Genomic DNA, 23,729 nt, shown 5'->3' on the forward strand with positions numbered 1-23,729 from the left:
ATGTGACAATTTCTCCCAATCTGACAAAAAAAATAAAATCCCTGAGAATATATTTCAGCCAGTCAGTCTTTCAGTAAAGTTAAATGTACACTGTTACACATCCCCCATAATTCAACTACATATATGTTTATTATTTTATGTTACAAAAATAAGGTATATTGACATTTTAGTGTAGTGTATAGTGTAGGAAAATATTCAGTTTTTCTGATTAGTATTAGTAATGTCGTCATAGTAATGCTACACTGAGTTTGAGTTTTAACTGGAAGAAAGCCTGTTAAACAACATATTTGTTATACATACTGCCAACTTGTTTGCAGTAATTACAATTTATTGGCAAAGGATTGTAGCCTGGTGCTTAACACTGCTCTGTCCCCCCTACTTTTCTTTGTTTCTCTTGTTTTTCTATGTGCATTGGTATGGCAGACTGACTCACTCAAGGGAATTTTTGAAAATAAGGGTAGATAGAAACACATTGTGTGTGTGCGTATGTGTGTGGCTGTGTGTAGATGAAGGAACCTGGAAGAGCTGTCTTGCCTACAGCCAACCTGCCTGCAGATCACTCTGGCTGCAGGCTGAATGTCTCCCATCACAGTGGCAACCCAAACACCACAGCCTCCTCTCACCTCAACCCTTCCTCCTCCTCCTCCTCCTCTCCCCCACCTCTCTCACAATCTCTCTCTCGCTCGCTTATCTGCCTTGTCAGGTCGGTTTCTTCATCGGCTTTCCCTCAGCCTCAATAGCTCAGTGTTGCCAACAAAACAGTTCCCAGAACCGGAGTCTATCCCTCAGTGTAAAGAAATACTGCCACTGAAATCCACCACACCACTAGACTTCAGCACATCACATAACACTAACCTATCCTCACAGCCCACATTACGACAGGCCCATTCTAAAAAAAAAATGGGTGTGTTCTTTAAAATTCCATCCAAATCAAATGTTAGTGGTGCATCCTGTCTGCTGAGATGCAGTTTTAATATGTTTACAAAAACTAATGGAGAAACATTGTGCTTTGGAGGCATTTTCTTGGTTATTTTAGAAATGTGAGAGTGCTGTGTAAATGATTTTTAAGTTTTGAGGCTAAGCTGTTAATGCAATTCCTTTAATGTCTCACAACATCAAGAGAGACAAATTAAAATAGCTTGTAAAGATCGCATGGCCTCTTAAAATGGGAATTTCAGTTTAATTCTGATACTTTAGTTTCTCAGCTGTACGGTAAGTTACAACACATATATAAATTCATATGACATATATACATTTATGCCATGGTCTGTCTGAATACTCGATTCTGATTGGCTGGCAAGTGTTGATTAAATTTGTTGAACTGCACAGGTAGTTCCAGGTCAGTTTAATCACGTTCTATATTAATGCGCTTCCTATAAACATTGGTAACCATAGTAACAGTTACAGTTGAATAGTAATACAGACGAAAATAACCGTCATTTTTATCGTTCCGGTCAAATATTGCAGCACAAATATTGTTAACATCTTTAATATGTGAATGCTGGGAAATGACCATGGCATAAACGGGATAATCAACGGCTAGCTGTGCATTAAACGCTTTGAATGCACTTCGCGGAGGCAACCAAGGTTCTTCGCCTCCAGGTCGTGCAATCAAATCGTTTAATGCACAGCTAGCCGTTGATTATCCCTTACATATTACCAGTGTCTCTGAAAAAAGTCAAAACAGTAATTTAGTGAAATATTATTATTATTTAAAATTACGGGAGAGTACATTTTCAGTAAATTTTAATTTTTGGGTGAATTATTCCTTTAATAAACTTAATTCCGCAAGAAAATAAGCATTTTAGTCTTTAATGTGTGCTTGAACGTCTCTAAAGCTCACCTGAATTTGTTTCAGGTCATCAGTCACTACATACTGAAGCCTTGGAAGCCACTCTGACTAACTGGCCAGCAGGGCAGCTTGTGTTTGAGACAAACCCAGTGCTGAACACACTGTGGGCGAGAGAATGAGGATTTTGAGATCTGTGAATAGCCTACTTCAAGCAGCTGAGAGCTCTCTGAAGCTCTTATGTACCTCATCTTCTGAAGACATACATAACCAGTGGGACCCTGCAGCTACAGACATGAATCTGAAGCACAGGTGTCCCTCAAGGTGTTGTATTTTTATCCTTTATGTGTTTTTATGATGTTCTCTTCTTTGCTTATTCCTTCTTGACATCTTTAAAGCTGCTTCAGTGTATTGTCTTCTCATGGAGGGACTAAGTTTCTGAAGCAAACAAGAAAACCAGGGCCTGATTGCACCAGCTGTGCGTAATTTAAAGCTTAGCTTAGTTTTTGCATTAGTGGGTACGAAGTTAAAACTTGCATGCTAGTAAATATTTGTTGAAATGAACTATTAAATTCACTTGAAACACAACCTCATGTATAAACTAAATATTTACCGAAGCGTTCGATCGATTGGAATAAATTTACAAGCTGATTGGATTACATCAGTGAGCTCATGTTTTGTGTGATAGACTTTAATCCTTTAAAAATATTGATTGATATTTACATTATGAAACAACTGAATGGCTGTCCAGCATGAATGTGTGCAACAACCTCTGTCACTATTTTAGTAACAAAAAAATATATTTAAATATATATTAAAAAAATAAATAAATAAATGCATGCAAATGTTCAGCAGTATGGGTTTAGTGATGGCGGTTTTAGTTTTTTTTTTTAGAAATTAATACATTTATTCAGGATGCATCCACATGGATCAAAAGTAAGAGTAAAACATTTATAATATTACAGAAGATTTTTGTTTCAAATTAAAGATACTCTTAAATAATTAAAATAATGCATCATGTTTTTCACAAAAAAAATAAAAATAAAAATAAAAAATTAAGCAGCACAACTGTTTTCAACATTGATAATAAGAAATGTTTCCTGAGCCAGCATGTTTGAATGATTTCCGAACCATCATTGAAGACTGGAGAGTAATGATGCTGAAAATTCACCTTTACCATCACAGGAATAAATTATATTTTAAAATATATTAAAATAGAACATAAAATAGAACGTTTTCAGAACTTCAGATCTTTTCAATTTTAGTGTACATTTTTTCTAGTTTGTTCAGTATTTATTTATACAAAAAATATATATTTTTTTTCTTTTGTTGAATGTGTTTATTAATTGTACCTTATTCATTTTAGAAACTGTCTTATTATACAAATATTTATTATTTGTATACTTAAAATATTTTCATAATTTCTTATGTATGTGTGGTTTACTATAGTTCAGCATTATTTATGTATTTATGTTAATGAAATGATCAAATCGCAGTTTACAGACAGCTTATGACCTACAAGCTATCAAATACTGCAACCAAAACAAAGTACAGAGTTATACTTACTAACTAGTGTGAACTTTTCTTCCAATTTAAGCAAGACCTCTCGCACGGCTGGTGCAACCCTGCCCTGATGAAACAGATTCTGGGAAGATGGACAGATTCATTTGTCCTCATCCTTTGGTGATGGAGGTCTTACTTTTGCATTAGAGTCTCTCCAAACAAGCTCTTCACGTATCACCTACAGTTAATGGCCGGCCATGTTCATTAAGGGAAAAGCACCACCACAGATACCACAACAGCCTTTCATCCGCCTCCCACTCACTGTCTCCATGGCAAAAATGGCCACCATTAGTAGCACGCGTCTTCAAGTAAGATCATCAGTGCTCTTAATGACTGTGAGGCCACAAACTCCTCACACACTCTCAAACACACACCAGGGTCCTCTGGCATCATCAGACCTCGCGAAAGTGAAATGGTCAATTAGGATCCTGGCCAGCTAGCTCCATTACAGCCCAGCACATGGTCATCACTGATCATTAAGACACCTGTGTCACCAAGAGCCACCAATTAGGCTCCGTTCCAGCAGACCTTGAGATCAGCTTTCAAATGCTAATGCCTGTCTCAACGAGACTTCTTATTTCTTTCAGAGCTATTTAAATGGACTGTACACAGTTTCAGATGAAATATACGTAAATGAGTCACACACTCACTCAGATGACGAGGAAGGGGATCATGGGCGTGATGATGGCGAGTGTATTAACAGTTGTGTTTAAGTTTGTGTTTAAGTAGCTTTAACCTAAACCGAAAATAAATAAATCTCAAATTAGCAAAGGAGAGAGAGGGATGAAGTGTGGTGACATTTTGGCCAAATTAATCTCCCTCATCATTATCACAGGGGCTTAATTAGTAATTTAGACAGGGAAATGAGAGGAACGGAGGATTGCTTTTCATTCCACCTCCTGAAACCGGGATCCGCGTCGTGTTTCCTGGAGGTCGGAGTCTTTCGCCTAATCTCTCAGATTAATTCACAGAGGCATTTGAGCCCTTGAGAAAATGAGAAAGCAGATATGCGTAACTGGTTCCTGGCCTTGCTGTTTTCCTGTTTTTTTTTTTTATCCCCCCACCCCCACCCCAAGTAAGCACCCTTAGCTCTGGCTGACACCAGAAAGACACCCCACTCTGTCCTCATGTTGTTCAAGTCTCACCATATCAATGCCATGACTACTAATGACTTTATAGCCGAGGAACATCTGCCAAGTAAAACGTGAGTGCAAAAAGATTTTCCTGTTAAGAGAAAAAACATCTTTCATTCACCACCTTAAGCTCTTTTAGAAGTAATTCAATGGTATTTGTTTTAAAACTACATATGAAGAACTTGTAAGGGAAACTGGTCAATTTAGCTCAAAGGGAATTATTTAAGATTTTATAGGGAATTTGGACAGAATCAATGTTTTATGGCTGATCACTGAGTCGGCCAGCGATATACAACATCAACTCTGCATGGATATAAATATCCAAATTATAGTGAAAACACTACTTATTAGCACTGTAACAAGATCAGCAGTTTAAGACATTAACTTGTAAGCACAAAACAAAAGATAAGATACTTCTCTTTTCAATATAAATAAGACTTTATTGGATAAATCTAAGACAGTATAAACTAATCTAACACACAAACACATGCACTCACACATTCACACAAGTTACAGGAAGAGATAAAGTGAGGAAAGAATGAGTGTAAGAGAATGAAAATGTGAAATCCCAAGTTTATAGAAATATGTGCAATTGCATAGACCTAAACAACCATCAATCAGTTATGCATAGAAATGATTAGTTGCTCAGAAGTCCTTTTAAGATGATTTTGGTGCACCTAAATATGTAAAATACAGTCTATGTGTAGTTCTGTGAATGTGAGAATGTGTTCTGAGGAGCAATGGTCAAAAGGGTTTAGAAGGAATTTCAGTCTGGTCCTTCAACAAACCCACTTAACAAAGTCTCTTCTAATGATTTTCCTCGTGTGATGGTCATGATGTGCTGTGTCTTTGACCACTAATCTTGGTTACTTGCCCCAAATTTGACAATCTCCTTCCTGAGTTGGGATTATCTATCAATAAGTGTTGTTTTGTGTTAATGTTGCAAGTTGTTCAAAGCTGCTAGTTAGTTAGACTTGCTTCAGGCTGGCTGGTGCTAGGATCTGATTTACGATCGTCCATGTTGTGCCTCTTTGTGGAATTCAGCTCCTCGTGTTTCAACCATGTTCTTGATCGAATCTTAAATTGTCTGATTCACTCTGATACCCTACACACGGCTTCCCCTGAAATATTATTAAACATGTACAAATTATATAAAAGAGCAGCACTTTTTTGCTTTATAGTGAAAAAAAAAAAACACATTAGTAAACAAAACCTTTGACATTTTGCTTCAAACATCTTCAACATGTCCCAGGTGAAAAATAAATATTTAAATTGTGCTATTTCAGACACACTTAATATATTTAAACTATACTATACTAAGTGCATATTAAATGTATTCTTTTGAAACAACTTTAAGTATAGTAAGTGTATTTCAAGATATGTTTAAATTCAATTTTAATCTATTTGCAATATATTTCATATATTGAAATTGTGTTAAAACGGAACCACTTTAAGTATATTTAGTGCAATTTAAGTGTATTTCTTAAAATACATTTAAAATGTACTTTTAATACTTCATGATCTACAGTTAGAGTATATTTGAAGTATCGTTTTAATGTACTTCAAGTACATTTCAATTGTATTTCAGCTCATTAGAAATGCATTAGCATTACACTACTAGTATATTATACATCTGCTTTTTTCAGTATATACACACGTACACACTTTGATATCTATAATACTTTAATGTATTATATATTGTTGTGTACAAATATTCATAACGTACATTTAAAAAAGTACAGCAGCATTTATACATTGGTGAAAAAAAAAAACACTAAGTACAGAATTTTACATCAGTGAATAAATAAAAATTACAATCCAATTTTCTGAAGAAAAAATAAATAAAAAATTACTGAAAACAAAGTGCAGAAGTGAATAGCTGTGTGTGTGCAAAGACTGAAGATGATAAAGTTCAAGCAACAGAATAGGGAGGGATGGAGGGGGTTTTGGAGGTGGACGAGGAGATGGTGTAGGGATGGTGAGAGGCAAAAGTGTGGGATGATGGCTGGATGTGGCAAAGGGATGGTGATGGGAGGATGACGATGATGCCCTGGAGGCTTAGATGGTGTTTGGCACATGGCACAGACCCTGAGCATCCCAGTGCTGATAACACACAGCAGAGTCGAGGGAGCGAGGAGCCAAGATGTAGATGGTGTCGCTGACGACATCTGGGGGCCGACCAATGAAGACAGAGCTGGTGGACCCGAAGGCGCAGACGGAGGGCCGATGGAGCTGAGCGTCGTCGCAGGTTCCGGAGACCTGGGCACAGCCGCAGCAATGAGCATCGTTGGCGGAGCCAGAGTACCCAAGGACTGGAGTGATGCCGGTGTGACTGAGGACCGCAGTGCACCCGACGGGAAAAACCCACTACAGCCAAAGAGGTGGAGGGTTGGAGCGCAGCAGATGGCTTGCAAGACTGTGGCAGAAGTAGAGTGACGACTGACCAAGGGAGTGCTGGTGGGACAAGGTCACTTCTTTGAGTACGACTGGCATTTTCTGCAACTAAGGATTTGCAATTCAGACACTGTAGTATTTGAAGACTGCTTTATTACAGGATCTGTGAAAGGGAAAAATAATTGATATAAAATTAGCCAATAACAGTTTTGCATCCATAATGTATTATAATTTGCATTGATATTCATTAGAATTTAGTTTACCTTTTGACAATATTCTCATCAAGCTTGACATACAGGTGCATCTCAATAAATTAGAATGTCGTGGAAAAGTTCATTTATTTCAGTAATTCACCTCAAATTGTGAAACTTGTGTATTAAATAAATTCATTGCACACAGACTGAAGTAGTTTAAGTCTTTGGTTATTTTAATTGTGATGATTTTGGCTCACATTTAACAAAAACCCACCAATTCACTATCTCAACAAATTAGAATATGGTGACATGCCAATTAGCTAATCAACTCAAAACACCTGCAAAGGTTTCCTGAGCCTTCAAAATGGTCTCTCAGTTTGGTTCACTAGGCTACACAATCATGGGGAAGACTGCTGATCTGACAGTTGTCCAGAAGACAATCATTGACACCCTTCCCAAGGAGGGTAAGCCACAAACATTCATTGCCAAAGAAGCTGGCTGTACACAGAGTGCTGTATCCAAGCATGTTAACAGAAAGTTGAGCGGAAGGAAAAAGTGTGGAAGAAAAAGATGCACAACCAACCGAGAGAATCACAGCTTTATGATGATTGTCAAGCAAAATTGATTCAAGAATTTGGGTGAACTTCACAAGGAATGGACTGAGTCAAGGCATCAAGAGCCACCACACACAGAAGTGTCAAGGAATTTGGCTACAGTTGTCGTATTCCTCTTGTTAAGCCACTCCTGAACCATAGACAACGTCAGAGGTCTTACCTGGTCTAAGGAGAAGAAGAACTGGACTGTTGCCCAGTGGTCCAAAGTCCTCTTTTCAGATGAGAGCAAGTTTTGTATTTCATTTGGAAACCAAGGTCCTAGAGTCTGGAGGAAGGGTGGAGAAGCTCATAGCCCAAATTGCTTGAAGTCCAGTGTTAAGTTTACACAGTCTGTGATGATTTGGGGTGCAATGTCATCTGCTGGTGTTGGTCCATTGTGTTTTTCTGAAAACCAAAGTCACTGCACCCGTTTACGTTTTTTATTTTGGAGCACTTCATGCTTCCTTCTGCTGATCAGCTTTTTGAAGATACTGATTTCATTTTCCAGCAGGATTTGGCACCTGCCCACACTGCCAAAAGCACCAAAAGTTGGTTAAATGACCATGGTGTTGGTGTGCTTGACTGGCCAGCAAACTCACCAGACCTGAACCCCATAGAGAATCTATCAAGAGGAAAATGAGAAACAAGAGACCAAAAAATGCAGATGAGCTGAAGGCCACTGTCAAAGAAACCTGGGCTTCCATACCACCTCAGCAGTGCCACAAACTGATCACCTCCATGCCACGCCGAATTGAGGCAGTAATTAAAGAAAAAGGAGCCCCTACCAAGTATTGAGTACATATACAGTAAATTAACATACTTTCCAGAAGGCCAACAATTCACTAAAAATGTTTTTTGAAGTATGAAGTATTCTAATTTGTTGAGATAGTGAATTGGTGGGTTTTTGTTAAATGTGAGCCAAAATCATCACAATTAAAAGAACCAAAGACTTAAACTACTTCAGTCTGTGTGCATTGAATTTATTTAATACAGGAGTTTCACAATTTTAGTTGAATTACTGAAATAAATGAACTTTTCCATGACATTCTAATTTATTGATATGCACCTGTATGAGTGTCCATTCTTATCCTCTTGTCTGTCGTCACTGTACAGCACTTTTGGTTTATTGTAACCTAGGGTATTTCACATGAATATGTCTTTTGTGGTAATGCTAACATACACTCTCTTCACCTCTATTGCCACGATTAAAAAAATAATACAACTATAAGTTGTCCTAGTCATCCAAAAAAATAAAAAATAAATTACAGATTTTTACACGAATGACTGAAAGGAAGCACAAATTAGCCACCTGGAATGGACACATTGCTAACATTTTTCGGTTACACTTTATATTAGGTGGCCTTAACTACTATGTACTTACATAAAACAATAAGTACAATGTACTTATTGTGTTCATATTGTATTGCAAAACACTTTTGCTGCTATTGAGGTGGGATACGGGTAAGGTTAGGGACAGGTTTGGTAGTATGGGTAGGTTTAAGGGTGGGTTAAGGTGTAAGGGATGGGTTGACAGTGTAATCATAAATGTAATTACAGAAATTAATTACAGATGTAAGTACGTATAGGTCTTTTAAAATATATAAGTACAATGTAAAAACATGTATGTACACAATAAGTGCATTGTATCAAATGATTAATTTAAATGTAAGTACATAGTAGTTAAGGCCACCTAATATAAAGTGGGACCTTTTTTTTTTTTTTTTTTTTTTTTTTAAGTATGCTTTCAAAGGCTACATGTACTTCAGAGATATTGATTGTGAAATAATATTTCTATTTAAAGCAACTTTAAAATATTCTTAAGATACTTTGATAAATGGAAAGTTCAAAAGAACAACATTTATGTTCTGCAACATAATAAATATCAACTGATACTTTTGTTAAATCCTTGAAGAAGTTTCTTTCTTTCAAAAAAGATTAAGTTATAAAAGTTGCCATAGTGTGAATGAATTATGGACAAACATGAATTAAATATGAACAATCTTACATTTAAAAATGGATATAAACCCAGATTTATACTTTTTTATAAAATAAATTATAATTTTTATTCTCATGTCTAATGCATTAACTTGTCTTAACAAATTGAAAGTTATTCTAAAGTTTTACCAATAAGCAAATAGCACTTAACCCCGGTTTCACAGACAAGGCTTAAGTCTAGTCCCAGACTAAAATGCATGTCTGAGCTGTTTTAACTGAAAGAAACTTGCACAGAAACTTGTCTTAAAATATGTCTTAAAACATGTCAGTAGCATTGTTTGGTCTCAAGAGGCACACTGTTTTTTTTATTTTTTTTATTTTTTATTTTTTTTCTTTCCACAAGGCACATTTATAAAGTTACTTAAATGTCCTAATTTAACTATGGCCTAATCTTGGCTTAATTTAAACCCTGTCTATGAAACCAGGCCCAAATGTCAACAATGTTATGTTCATAACATTCTTTTTTACTGTAACAATGGTATGCGGTAAATCAAACCAGCTTTAGTTATTTAGCCTTAGTTATTTGTTTAGAGAGAGAGAGAGAGTTACATTATATGTTAAATAAAATGTAAACAATTGATATTTATAAATTAATTCACTCCTTTCAACTGTTCCTTCGGATGCCATTTTTATTCTTTCAGTCAACTGCCCAATCACACATGCAGAACTGTGGAATATAAGAGGCAGCGAAAGGATACACCTGTGCTCCCTTCAAAACTCAACCAGATGAAGGTATGTTATGCTGCATTCACGTGCTATCGGAATTATTGTAAATACGAGTTTCCTAGTTGGAAATTGGCCATATAAGGCCTCTCTAAGCTCGTTCATGTCCAATTTCCAACTAGGAAACTCGTATTTATGATAATTCCGATAGCACGTGAATGCAGCATTAGTTGACAGCATGTGACATAAACATTGCATTCAGTCCTACTTTGTTCCCATCTCTGTATACTGCCTTGAGAACGGCATTTTTTGCACACTGCTTATAAGAGCATCATACTGTAGGTGTTATTTGCACTGAAAATAATTTTAGGTTGTTATATTTATACCCAACCAGTAATTGCACATGATTGACATGTTAAAAATAAAAACACTACTTTAATTCAGTCATACACAATCAGTGCTTTGATTTACAGATAGAGTTGGACATGCCATATAGTTTTGTTTTCACAATCTTGTCATTTGAATTAGTTCATTTGGTTTAATATTTGAAATCTTGTGTAGCACAAATAAACCACCAAGCCTTATTTTGTATATTAAATTAAGTCATTTCACTGTTTAGTAGTAGCCTGAGAAGCAGCTTTTGGGAGCAACAATGCAAACACATATAATCACACATTTTGGCATTGGTAACTGGCATCTGCCCACATTTTAAAAGCATCTGCCGCTAAATGAATCATACCGTATTACAGGACTGAAAGAGTAAAAGCTCTTGCTATCTTTCTAACTGATCTTTTCTTCAACATTTATAATATCTGCTAATATGTGGTTTGTGTCCTGCAGGAAAGGCGTTTCTTGACTTGAGTGGAAGTGAGAGACTACTCTTGCTTTCTGAAGTACAGACAAGCATCACGAGACCAGAGCTAAATTTGAGTTTGATGGGATAACAGGCTCGTTAACGTGAGATAATAAAACCATAACCTGCAGCTAACGATGCCAATGACTTACAGTGATGAGGTCATTCTTGCTAATTTGGGTCAATGCGTGAGATGTTCATATCTGCTTGAACAGTTCAATTGTGCAGAATAGAAATAAAAATCAATAATTTACAATGAAATTATGAATAATAAATGAAAGGTTAAGGTGTGTCTTTACAAGGTTCTCTTCAACTTTAGCAAAAAAAAAAAAGTGTTCAAGTCAGATGCGTAGCAAAACCTCTAAGAAACTACTAATATTAATAATTATTTAATTTCCTCTTATTTAAAATGTTTAGTTGTGTAAAGTTGTTTTTAGTTTTTAAAGTATAATTATGTTATTGTCAGGCCTATGTTTGTGTTTTCTGTCCTTGTGCTCCCCGTGTCCTAGTTTTACCTCTTGTATGCCCATATTTGGTTTTGTTCCTTTTCATGTTCTCGTTTAGTTAATTTAGTCCCACCTGTTTCAGTTCTCCCTGATTCTGTTACCTGATTAGTTCATTATGTTCCACCTGTGTTTATTAATTACCTAGTGTACTTAAGCCCTGTGTTTTCATTAGTCTAGCGTCCGGTATTAATGTAGATTTTGTGCTCCTTTGTGTTCTCCCTACCTTGAGTTACCCCTGTTGGATTGTGGATCATGGATCATTAAAGCACTGTTTATTTTGAGTTACTCATCTCCTTGCTTCCGTTGTGTTTGATCATGACATATTATATATATATTTTTTTTTCCTTCTCTATTTTTATTCTAAATATTTCTAGTCTTTGTAAATTTGTTTTATGTATAATATAATATAAATCTCCATTTGTTTTCTAATGTTAAAACATAATTATAATTTTTTTCCATTCTATTCTCCTATTATTATTATACATATATTTTTAAAAATGTACAGTGTTTTCATTTGTCATTTGCGCATTATTTTTTTTTTCTCTGTTCTGACACACAGGGCAAATTCTGTTGAACCTTTATAGCATCAAATGAAGCGATTCTGATTCAGGTTTCTGCAGCGAAACACTAAACAATTCTGTGTAATGGCATTGTGGATCTCTTGTGTAGGAGACGCACAGTGTGCAGGTAAACATAGACAAACACCCGCCCACACACGCCATTTACACAAACACAAATATCCACCTGTGCATGGGCTGACATTAATTTCACAGTACACAATGTGCCAATCAAGAAGCCATTGTTTCCAGTCATTGATGTGAGCTGCAGGCAAACGGGGATTGTTTTAGTCTATCATCTCTAAACAGACGATCGTGCTCTTATCAGTCTCTCTGTGTTGCGTGGCTGCAGATGCTAGGTGTCAACTAACACGAAACAGGAAGTGCAAACAGTACCTCCATTATTTTGAGACTTATCTTGAGGTCCCCCACCTCCACGTGTCAATCAACACTCCAATTACATACTGCTCCGAATACCTCTCATCTGTCAGACATATCTGATTGGCTTATTGCTTAGGTTGCTGGTTGTACTAAAGCTCAAAGAGCAACCCCTGACTGAATATCATGTCTAAAATTACACCTCCCTAAGCCTACACACAACGGATGTCACAGCTTTATTTTGTAAGCACACCCTGTTGGTCTTGCTGTCCTAAATTAAAAAAAAAAAAATCATTTGAAAAACATATTTGAAGTTCATTAAAGTTCATTATTATTGGTTTTGTGATGCCTACTACCCACATAATATATATATATTTTTTTTTATCTAGAAGTTTTTTTATGATTTAGTTTCTTGCACTACTATTGCATGGCTAGGCTTCATTAAAGCTGTTATTCTTGTATTCACATGCTGTTAATTGAATAATCAAGCCATCATAGTCTTGAAGAGTGTAAATTTCAGGGTTACACAATGGAAGCTCATGCTTCTCCAGTAGATTGTATTCACAAGAGCTAATCGTAGAAATTATTCCAGTGTGTGGCTTCTCCAATGTGTGATTTTATCAGAAACCACAATTTAACCTTTAATCACTAGGTGTTGTCTTTTGAGACATTATCATCGCTGTAGTTTCTTTATACTTTTCTAAGTGTAAAAACGCCTGCTCCTGATAACGCCTTATTTTCTCACAGCTATGTTGTGCCAAATTTACACAACCATTTAAATGTTTGAAAATATTTTAGACCAAGGCTGCATTTGTTTGATGAAAAATTACAGTAAAACAGTAATATTGTGAAATATTTTTACAATTTAAAATAACTGTTTTCTATTTAAATATATACTAAAATATAATCAATTTTTTATGATGGCAAAGCTGAATTGTTAGCATCATTAATCCAGTCTTCAGTGTCACGTGATCCTTAAGAAATCATTCTGATACGATGATTTGGTTCTTAAGAAACATTTATCGTTATCAATGTTGAGAACATTTGTGCTGCTTAATTTGTATGTGTGTATGTATGTATTTATTTATTCTTTCTTGTATAGAATGTTCACTGCATACTGCTTATGAATATGCTTTCTTTCTGTAACACAAAGAAATGATGAAGATTATTTTGTATAATCAGTTCATAGTGGCAATGCACTGCATGTGAAGTTTCAATAATAACAAAAGCACCATAGAATACAACACAGGAGAAGATTTACATGCTTTCAATTTCAGTTTGTTCCTCACACAAAGGTATTGTTTTAGTTTAGTAGAATAATTAAATATAGTTTATAGTACTTACAGTGCTTTTTATAATTGTTATAGCTTATATGGTCACTATGTTGTTTGGAAAAGAGCTGTAGGATTTTTACAAAATATTGCATGAGAAAAATAACAGCATATGCCTTTGGAACAACATGAGGGTGAAAAAAAAAAAATATATATATTTTTTTCTTCTATTCCTTGAATATTTCCCTTTAAATGCTCCGTACAATCGGATTGATCAAGATTGTGAACTTGGGAACGGTTGTTTACGGCTATTTCTGTTTAGAGTTGTGACAGACGACCCTTACGCCATCTCTTTCAGAATAGAGATATTACCCATATTGAATTTGTGTCAGCCACAAGTGGCTTATTAACTGTGAATATCCATCAGTAAAGTCAATACAGCTGTGAATGTTTAATTACATTTCAGCCAGAGAGAAATGTGATCTATAATTTCACACTAGCACAAATTAAGCCGTTCATCCACGGTCAATGCGCCACGGTATGTTTCGTGTTGGGATTTCTTGCATCGCAAAATCCATTTAGCTTTAAAAACCTCGTTTGAACTACAGCTATGATTATGTTGAATGGCTGCCTCTCCTCTGTTTCTCCCCCAGTCGGTCTGTTCATGGAGTTTAATGTTCATCTCCCGGTTTAGCTTGGTTTGCTCTGAGAGCGATGTCTCTGTTAGCTGAGCTGCTGCGTTTGTCGACCTTGGCCTTCGGAGAGAAATTGCAAATGCCAAGGAAATACTTCCTCATTAGTTTTACCCTTAGCCTACAGCCTTCACGGCGGGAGACATGATATAATCAGAGCTTGCGCGAGGCTCGACTGTCTAGCCTTTCTCTATGTAGCCAAAGTCCACCATCAAAAGCAATTCCCCTTATTTATGGGGTTTTCACCAAGTGGTCCGCACAGAATCGAGAGGGGAGAATCCCTATTAATTTGGTTGACATGAGGGAATCCCATCTAATTTCAGTAAAACTTTCTTTATAGCTCTAAAAACCACATGCAAATGGAGGCTCTTGTTGAATCAAAAGCCATAAATCTATATTCTATGTGCCCAGCTGTAACTCACTACACCTGTGGCGTGAGAAGGCGGTTTACTATCCATCTTTATTGGTCAAATTCCGTAATCAATGCCACGACTTGTTGTTTGTCTGCCGGCACAGGCACAATGTGCATCTCACCGGTCCTGATATCAAATATTGTTGATGTTATTGGTAGTTACAGAAATTACCACTCAGCTACATGTTACGTGAGCATTTTTCCCAAGCATTTTCAACGCAAATGCACATTATGTGCTTAACTGCCCCTGCAGACCAAGACAGCAGCCTGAAAGGAAAAATGCTACATGATGCAGTAAAGTATTTTAAGGCTTTTCTTTGTGTTCATCTAAACTTTATCCTATGCACTCTCAGCAAAACTCATTGTTTTCATGCTGCATGTAAAGAGTCCATCGATACAATTTAATTTTAAAATCACATCGCCATGTACTGTGTAGCTATTTCCTCTGCTTACACCACGGACGCTTTCCTGCATTGATTCTGAATGAGAGGGGTAAGAATACCCCCCCTTCCTGGCCCATTAAATTCCCTTAATATGTCTGCATGATATTGATTTCATGAACCCCCACTTTGATGTTCACAATTTCAGAGTCATATTTCAGTCTGGCACACACCGGCCGACCTCTCTTTGTCGATTGGTTTGTCTTGACTGTACTTGAGGAGAAGGTTCAATAAAAGCAACCATAATAACTGCATGCAGTTTCAGCATCACATCTTGTTAGATGCATTTAGGTGTAATTTCAAGTAGTTTTAGAATGTATGTTTCTAGGATTTAGTGTGATTCCTACAAATTAGCATAATTATAATGAGATATATATATATATATAGTGGCACATGTTTGACTGTCATAACAAAAAAATATATATAGCCTATATCTCTCCAAAAGTACCATTACGCATGCAATTTTTTCATATTTTCTAGGATGTTGTTTCATGTTGCTTGCACAGTGGTGCATATTTGACTATTATGACTTATAATTCAAACTTTTGCATTAGTGTTATGTTCCGCCATAGATCCGTGGGAGGTCTTCGCTGAGCTGCATGGGAGATGTATATTTTCTCCGCTTTCTCAGAAGCCCCATTCCCACAGAGCATGAAGTAAAACTCAGTGACAGGCAGTGCGATTAAAAAAACATCTGCACGCTGTCATTCAGTCCTATATTAAAGTTTTATAGAAAGTAAAACTAAAGTGTCAAAGTACAGATTCTGAACACTGCCAAAGTTTTTGTATGGAAAAACTCAGAGTGATATAATGAAACCGGAAACTTTGGAGCTGCCATGGGAATTTCATGAAAAATGGTTCACGTGCAACATGACATACTGTAGTAACACATACTGTATTTCCTTAGTTTAGATTAAAGGAATATGAGGTTGTTTGACTGTTACACAATGTTCATGTGAATTTTTGTAGATTTTTATGTTTTGTAGATTTTTATTTTTATATTTTGTGGCAATGCTTTATTGCACTTGTGTTATATGTTTCAACTTTGTATGAGACGAACCTTTGGTGGCCATAAACATTTTATGTGTATAGATATGAACCTTGTACAAATGACCTCTGAGATATTTTTCAAAATATAACATGCTGTTTAATTTTTTATTCTGAAAAAAAAAAAATCCATCTCTTTATTTGATGGGCAGATTGTTTATGTAACCAGTTTTGATGCACATAAACCTTTTAATTAACAAACACTAAATTTGGATTTGTAAAGTCCAATGCCTTATGTAATTAGGCATTAGATCGGATCGATGGTCTGACAGTATTTTCCTGATGAATGGTGTTATCATTGCACCTTCTGTGTCTCAGGTGTGGATGTGTGGGGAATAAGTGTAGACTAGCTGAACAGTTTTTTTTGTGTTTTTAGAGAAGATGATTGCACAGTCCTATAAGGTTTGTATTATCAGTCAATAGATAGAATCAATACATTATTCAAGATTAAGAAAGCTAATATTTACATAAGGTGCATTTTTTATTACCCTTTATGCTCTACATTGCAGAAAATGCTGCATCCTTTATTATTTTGATTCATGCAGAAATGACACTCAGTAGTAGTTTATTTTATTTAGAATCATTGGGAAAGCCTCTTAATGGTTAAAAGAAACAAACCTTCTTATTCCCATTATAAATAATGCATGTTATAAATTTGATCTGTTTGAAGACTGAAAGTGCCATCATTTGTTGAGCAGTCTGATTTGCTGGTGTCCATTTACAGCCTTGCCGTAAAGGAATAATATTTTGCAGGAATGCAGTATTGTTTCCTGAAACATTCTTAGTCCATTGAAAGCATGCACAGGAGAAATGTAGTGATGCAAACCTCAAGGTCAGTTACACTGCTTACTGGCCATTGCATATGACCACTCCAGCATGTGTGGCGTTTGGAAGAGTTTTTGCCTGAGCTGGCTGACTAGAAGGTATGACCCCGAGGAAATGAATTTTAAAAGACGTCCATTCACCCAGAGTCATTTGCAGGACTTGCCTGAGGTCTTTGGGGTCACTGAAGAGAATTGTTCTGCCATCTATGAAATTTTCCCTTACTGTTTCGAGATATCTCTCTGGGAATCTCAAGTTTGACAGCTAAAAAGAAAGAAATGCACATACAGTATTTCAAAATGCACATATACATATAGTACATACAATTTGTAAAACTGTAAAATAAATATCCAGCATACTGTATGTATGTGTTCAAACGTTTGTTAAGGTTTTTTTATTTTTATTTTTTTATTTTTTATTAAATTAATATTTTGATTCAGGAAGGATGCATTAAATCTATTAAAAATGACCGTAAAGACATTTATAATGTTACAAAATATTTCTATTTTGTTACAAAATATTTATATTTCAAATAGAATAACTTTTATTCATCCTGGAAAATTCTCCAACCGAAATTATTTATATTATATAAAATATTTTAACTGTAATTAAATGATGCAATATTACTGTTTGTTTTTTTTATAATTTTTTTTTTTACTGTATTTTTGATCAAATAAATGCATCCATGGTGAGACTAAGAGACTTTAAAAATCTTATACCGACCCAAAACTTTTGATTGGTGGTTATATAAATAAATAAACAAACAAATAAACACACACACACATTACCGTGTAAATATTGATATGTTGAAATGAACTGCAGTTTTGACTTTTTTTCTTAAAAAAGATTACAAACCTCTTGACAAATATCTTCTGTTTTCATGTTCATTACAGTTTTTGATGAGAGGGACTGGAAAGCATTCCTCCCTGCTCTCTTGAGTCTGCGGTTCCCACGGATCCTGGCCAGCTGATTCTTGATGGAGTAGTTTAAGTTCACTGTGCAAAGCTTAAACTTCTCCAAATCCTCTACAGTGAATTTGAAGTGGTTCTTTAGAAAAATCTCGAACAGCTCAGGGTCCCCATCTCTCTCCAGAAAGTTATTCACTGCATATCCAATGATGCAGAGCTCCAGACTGTTATAATTGAACACATCCCATAATTTCTTGGTATTATCAACAGCACAGATTGATCCATCTCTCTCGTCACTCTGTTGGTCATCTTCAACACATTGAAGAATCCAACTTAATCTGCAAGGCCAGCGGTCCACCAAAACCACCCATGCAGCAATTTTCTCTGGAGGTGGAGGCTCCAATTTTCGGGTCTCCATAATCATAATAGTTACTCGAATGGAGTTAATTACGCGTCTCATTGACATGGTGTCTACAGATAAGTAAACTGGAAGTTGGCTTTTATCTCTTGAGGTGATGTAGGAAAATGCAGACTGAGTTAACTTATCCACTTCTTGAAGATTAAGTTCTGCTGCAGCAAAGGTTTCAACATTTCCTTTTTTTTCAATCAAAGGGATGGCTTGTTCTTCTTCTTCACTGTACTTTACAGAACACTCATCTTCAACAGAGAATGATGTCCCGGGATCTCCTAAAGCAGATGTTCCAGTCTCTTCAAGAGGAATATTTTCAGAGATCTCAGACTGACCACGGACAATGTTTTCAAAAACACTGGACTTTGAGGCATTAGATAGTGGAGGCACGGTGAAGGGCAGTGTGATTATGCGATCTAGAAAGTCATACGCAGAATCTCTTTTGCTTAGACAGTCTTCTGCCTGTTGGACCTGTCTAACCAGGACTTCTGGATCTACAGCAAGAACAGAAATGAAGGGACTCTCTTCATCAGATAGGAGAATGTTGATAGCATCCAAAACACCTACGATTTTCTTCGGTGTGCAACGATCCAAGTTGGTGATCTCCAACACCACCCTGATCCTCCTCCTTTCAAAGATCTCCATGAAGTGAATGAAGCAGCACAGCAGTCTCATCTCCAACCGAACTTCATGCATTAGTCCCAGCTGCTGACTTACCTTCTTGTTGTCCAGCCCTTGTCTAATTTTGAGATCTTGGTTGAAGATAAGGTTCTTCAACAATAATAATATGAATCGTAGAGCTCCAACTGCAGGAACACCAAGTACAGCGATGGCGAAACCTTCCAGTGCACCATAACCACTTGACTCCTCAACCTTTTCTCCTTCTAAGTGTTCCTTCAGATGAGGAAATCCAAACATGATGAGAGGAACCAGAATAAGGAGTGAACCAATGAATCCTATAAGTATTAACGCCCAAATGGGGATGCAGCCCAACTTTTTGAACCTCCAGTTCTTTGGAACATCCTCAATAATCTTCTTCCCTGCATCTTTCTCTTCGTCATGTTGGACGATTCGGAAGAGGCCCAGATGTAGTTTACCAAAGCTGTTCTGAATAGCCTTGCTCAACTGCATTACCAGTCCCGCCCAGAGAAGGTCGCTCCCTGCAAAATGCCATGCACTGAACCTCACAAACATATAACGAATGTTCTTCATGTTCTGGTTCTGCTCCGTCCACACAGGCCGATAGAAGAGAAGCCGCAAGATCAGAGAAAGCATGTCAGAAATAGATGGAGTAATTGAGCGAGGCTTTGGTTCCTTGGTGTAATTCTCTTCTCTTCTTTTGGCCTCTTGATTCATATGAACTTAAAAAATAGGAGATAAAGTGGAAGAAACATCAAAATCTCCAGAACTTTTGGAGGACATCTGGGAGGGTCAATCATTTAAAATTGTTTGACAAGTGTGTGCACTTACCCTCAATGTTCTTGAGGACCATGTTGATCCTGTTGTGACATTCTGAATACAAACCCACTGTCACAGGAGAAGAGACCTTTGTGAAGGTTTTTGATAATGCATAAGCATACACATTATCCGAAGGGATATCGGTCACTGGAAACAGAACACAGTCAAAAGTTGTCATATTTTCTATTGTAGATTTTTCTGTAACTCTCAATTTGAGGTTTCATAACACATATTCATGTTATCTTCACTGAAACACAATGATTTATGCCTTTACTACCACGAGGAATAATTATGCCTAACCTATTTTTGGCCAGTATTTGTTTTCAGGGTGAAGTCCATCATGAACAACACGATGATGGTGACATGTGGGTGAAACAAGTCGCATAAATGTAGATAAGACAAACGACTAAATACAGTGCAATAAATGTGCAGAAGACAATTTTTCATGGGTTTATCTGAAAGGGCAAAGTCCCTGTTTCATTCAAACAAACAATGAATAATGGATTCAACGTTAATAATAGGTGGAGGACTCTCAAATAGTGCTGTAAAACTGAATGTAAAGAATTTAGTCATTATTTGCCACTAGGATATTTTTCTTTCTTTTCTCTATTTTTACCCTGGTATTTTTGTTTATGAACTTATTGAACTCAATAATTGTTAAGTATACTTGAGTTTTGAGTTTGTAGTTCCTCTTGTATTGTATGTATCATACCCTTTTCGATTGCCATCAGTCCTCTATTTACAAAACATAAAACTGTGTTTCGTTCACCACTCTTCCTGAAAATGAAACCAAAATACAAGCAATTACATTTCAAAAATGTTTTCCAATACATACAGGTGCATCTCGATAAATTAGAATGTCATGAAAAAGTTCATTTTTTCTTTTAAGTTATTTCAAAAAGGGAAACTTTCATATATTTTAGATTCTTTGCATGTAAAGTAAAACATTTCAAAAGTGTTTTTGTTTTAATTTTGATGATTAGAGCTCATGAAAGTCAAAAATCAGTATCTCAAAATATTAGAATATTTATATTTGAGTTTCAATTAATAACCATCAGTGGTCCAAAGTCCTCTTTTCAGATGAAAGTAAATTTTGCATTTCATTTGGAAATCAGTCTGGAGGAAGAGTGGAGAGGCACAGAATCCATGTTGCTTGAAGTCCAGTTTGAAGTTTCCACGGTCAGTGATGATTTGGGCTGCCATATCATCTGCTAGTGTTAGTCCACTGTGTTTTCTGAAGTCCACAGTCAATGCAGCCATCTACCAGGAAATTTTAGAGCACTTCATGCTTCCTTCTGCTGATAAGCTTTATGGAGATGCTGATTTCATTTTCTAGCAGGACTTGGCACCTGCCCACACTGCCAAAGGTACCAAAAGCTGGTTCAATGACCATGGTTGTACTGTGCTTGATTGGCCAGCAAACTCACCAGACCTGAACCCCAACAATGCAGATGACCTGAAGGCTGCTATCAAAGCAACCTGGGCTTCCATACCACCTCAACAGTGGCACAAACTGATCACCTCCATGCCACGCCAAATTGACGCAGTAATTAAAGCAAAAGGAGCCCCTACCAAGTATTGAGTACATATACAGTAAATTAACATACTTTTCAGAAGGCCAACAATTCACTAAAAATGTTTTTTTTTTATTGGTCTTATGAAGTATTCTAATTTGTTGAGATAGTGAATTGGTGTTTTTTTTAAATGTGAGCCAAAATCATCACAATTAAAAGAACCAAAGACTTAAACTACTTCAGTCTGTGTGCATTGAATTTATTTAATACGAGTTTCACAATTTGAGTTGAATTACTGAAATAAATGAACTTTTCTGCGATATTAATTTATTGAGATGCACCTGTACATGGACACTAATTTATTATACCTGAATTTATGAAACAAATATTATGAAGCAATACATTTCTTCATGCATTTCAGCTATAGGCATGCAGTGTCAATTTAGTATGTGATTACCAAAAATGAAAAGCATACCAAAAAATATAGCAAATGCACATGCTGACAGCATCATATTAAATTAGAATGGACATAAAATATACTTCTTTAATAGTTTGTGTTGCACTTTTGAAATGAAGCCACCACACAAAGCTCTTTGAATCCCTCACTATGAAATATATGATAATGAGGAGAATGTCTCACCTTCTCCAAGCAGAATTAGCAAGCAATCCTTCAGGCACAGTTTACAGCAAAATTGCTAGTACGCTAATATCCATTCTCCATTTTCAGAGATATTTCATGTAGACAGAAGAAAACTGCTTTTGCTTTACCAGATGCAGAATAGAAGAGAGAAAGTGGAATAGAGAGTTCACTGGTGTGTAAACATTAACTAAGGAGTTGTAGGTGAACTTTGAGCTAGAGCTTAAATTTGGTGCTGTACGTGATGGATATCTGCAATATAATTTATAACTGATTTTTATGTATTTATTGCTACATTTATTGATCCTGTCATGCAAGTTTACTTAAGTAAATAAAAAAATAAAGTGGATCACTATAGTGGCTGTCATGATCCCAGTCTGTTTTTTCCTGTTTTATGTTTCTGATTCTGTTCCTATTGTTTTTTTTGTTTGTTTGTTTTGTTTTTTTTCAGTTCCTGTTCCCCTTTCTGGCTCGTTTGTTTATTTTATTTATTGAAATTTGAAATATTCTTAAATGTTACTTGCTCAAACATGGATTCTATACTTTCATAATGAATGCTACTCTTATTTAGCAGGCTTCAGAAAGGATGGAAGGCAGAGCTTGGTGCCAGTTGATGGAACTATCGCTTGCCACTGTATTTTACATATGTTGATCATGTACTTTTGTACATGCACTGTATTTAGATTTATGTACTTTGCAAACTATTTTGTTGTGACCTTTGCTTTGAATTCTACTTCTTAGCTTCTTGTTGGCTAACATAGATTAAGCTTTATTGAAATTGCAGGAATGACATGTTGATAGTCTTTATAATAGTATCCAAGCTGTTTTCCATTCTCCACCATTTCCGAAGGATTTGATGAGTAAAGCTAATTCACTCGCAGTGTAACAGTTTACTCTTTTGTCAGATTACTTACGGAACTTAACTGTTTATGCTTGATCAAGTTTCCGAATAAAGACGATTTTAAAAGTCAAAAGAGCATCAAAACCACCCCTCACCTTACAGTTCTGAATACTCACGCTTGCTCACGTATAAATATTATGTATGAAATTGATGTGCTATAGTATAAATATTAAAAATATACACATATTGACAGAGGCTACCCTTACGAAAAATCAACCCAATCTCATGAAAGTGCATATAAATAATACGGCAAATAAAAATGAAAACTCGTGGTATTGATATGCAAAAATGGACTTTGGTGTATATATGCTACGCGATGGGTAGGATTAGGGTTGTGGGGTAGAAGCGTAAAAACTGCGTATCATATGCATGCGGAAACTGCATTTTATATGCACACCTGACATACAGTATATCCGGCAAAGTCCATTTTTGCGTATCAATACCACGAGTTTTCATTTTTTATTTGGCCTACTATTAAGTGTGCTATTAGTATACTTCTTTTAAACTAAAACAGACGCTTCCACGTGTAATCTAACATGATCATTAGACATAAAACAGCATAAAACTGTGTAACGTTATGGAATAAAATGCCACCAATGA

General features: G+C 36.1%; 1 protein-coding gene across 2 annotated transcripts; it reads right to left on the reverse strand.

The window, feature by feature from the left end:
* Positions 1-16,633: 16,633 nt before the first annotated feature.
* nkpd1 (NTPase, KAP family P-loop domain containing 1) lies at positions 16,634-22,366 on the reverse strand. Of its 2 annotated transcripts, XM_058791840.1 has the most exons (5): positions 22,232-22,366; positions 20,790-20,854; positions 20,090-20,224; positions 18,158-19,980; positions 16,634-17,566 (listed from the first exon to the last, which is right to left on the reverse strand). In XM_058791840.1, exons 2-5 carry the CDS (start codon positions 20,803-20,805, stop codon positions 17,327-17,329), a joined length of 2,214 nt encoding a protein of 737 aa, XP_058647823.1. In that variant the 5' UTR covers positions 20,806-20,854; positions 22,232-22,366; the 3' UTR covers positions 16,634-17,326. The 2 variants fall into 2 exon arrangements, with proteins under 2 accessions (XP_058647823.1, XP_058647822.1); XM_058791839.1 differs by lacking the exons at positions 20,790-20,854; positions 22,232-22,366 and having other exon boundaries at positions 20,090-20,344.
* Positions 22,367-23,729: the final 1,363 nt, after the last annotated feature.

The sequence above is a fragment of the Onychostoma macrolepis genome, chromosome 11 (assembly GCF_012432095.1).
Source record: "Onychostoma macrolepis isolate SWU-2019 chromosome 11, ASM1243209v1, whole genome shotgun sequence".
Classification (NCBI taxonomy): domain Eukaryota; kingdom Metazoa; phylum Chordata; class Actinopteri; order Cypriniformes; family Cyprinidae; genus Onychostoma; species Onychostoma macrolepis.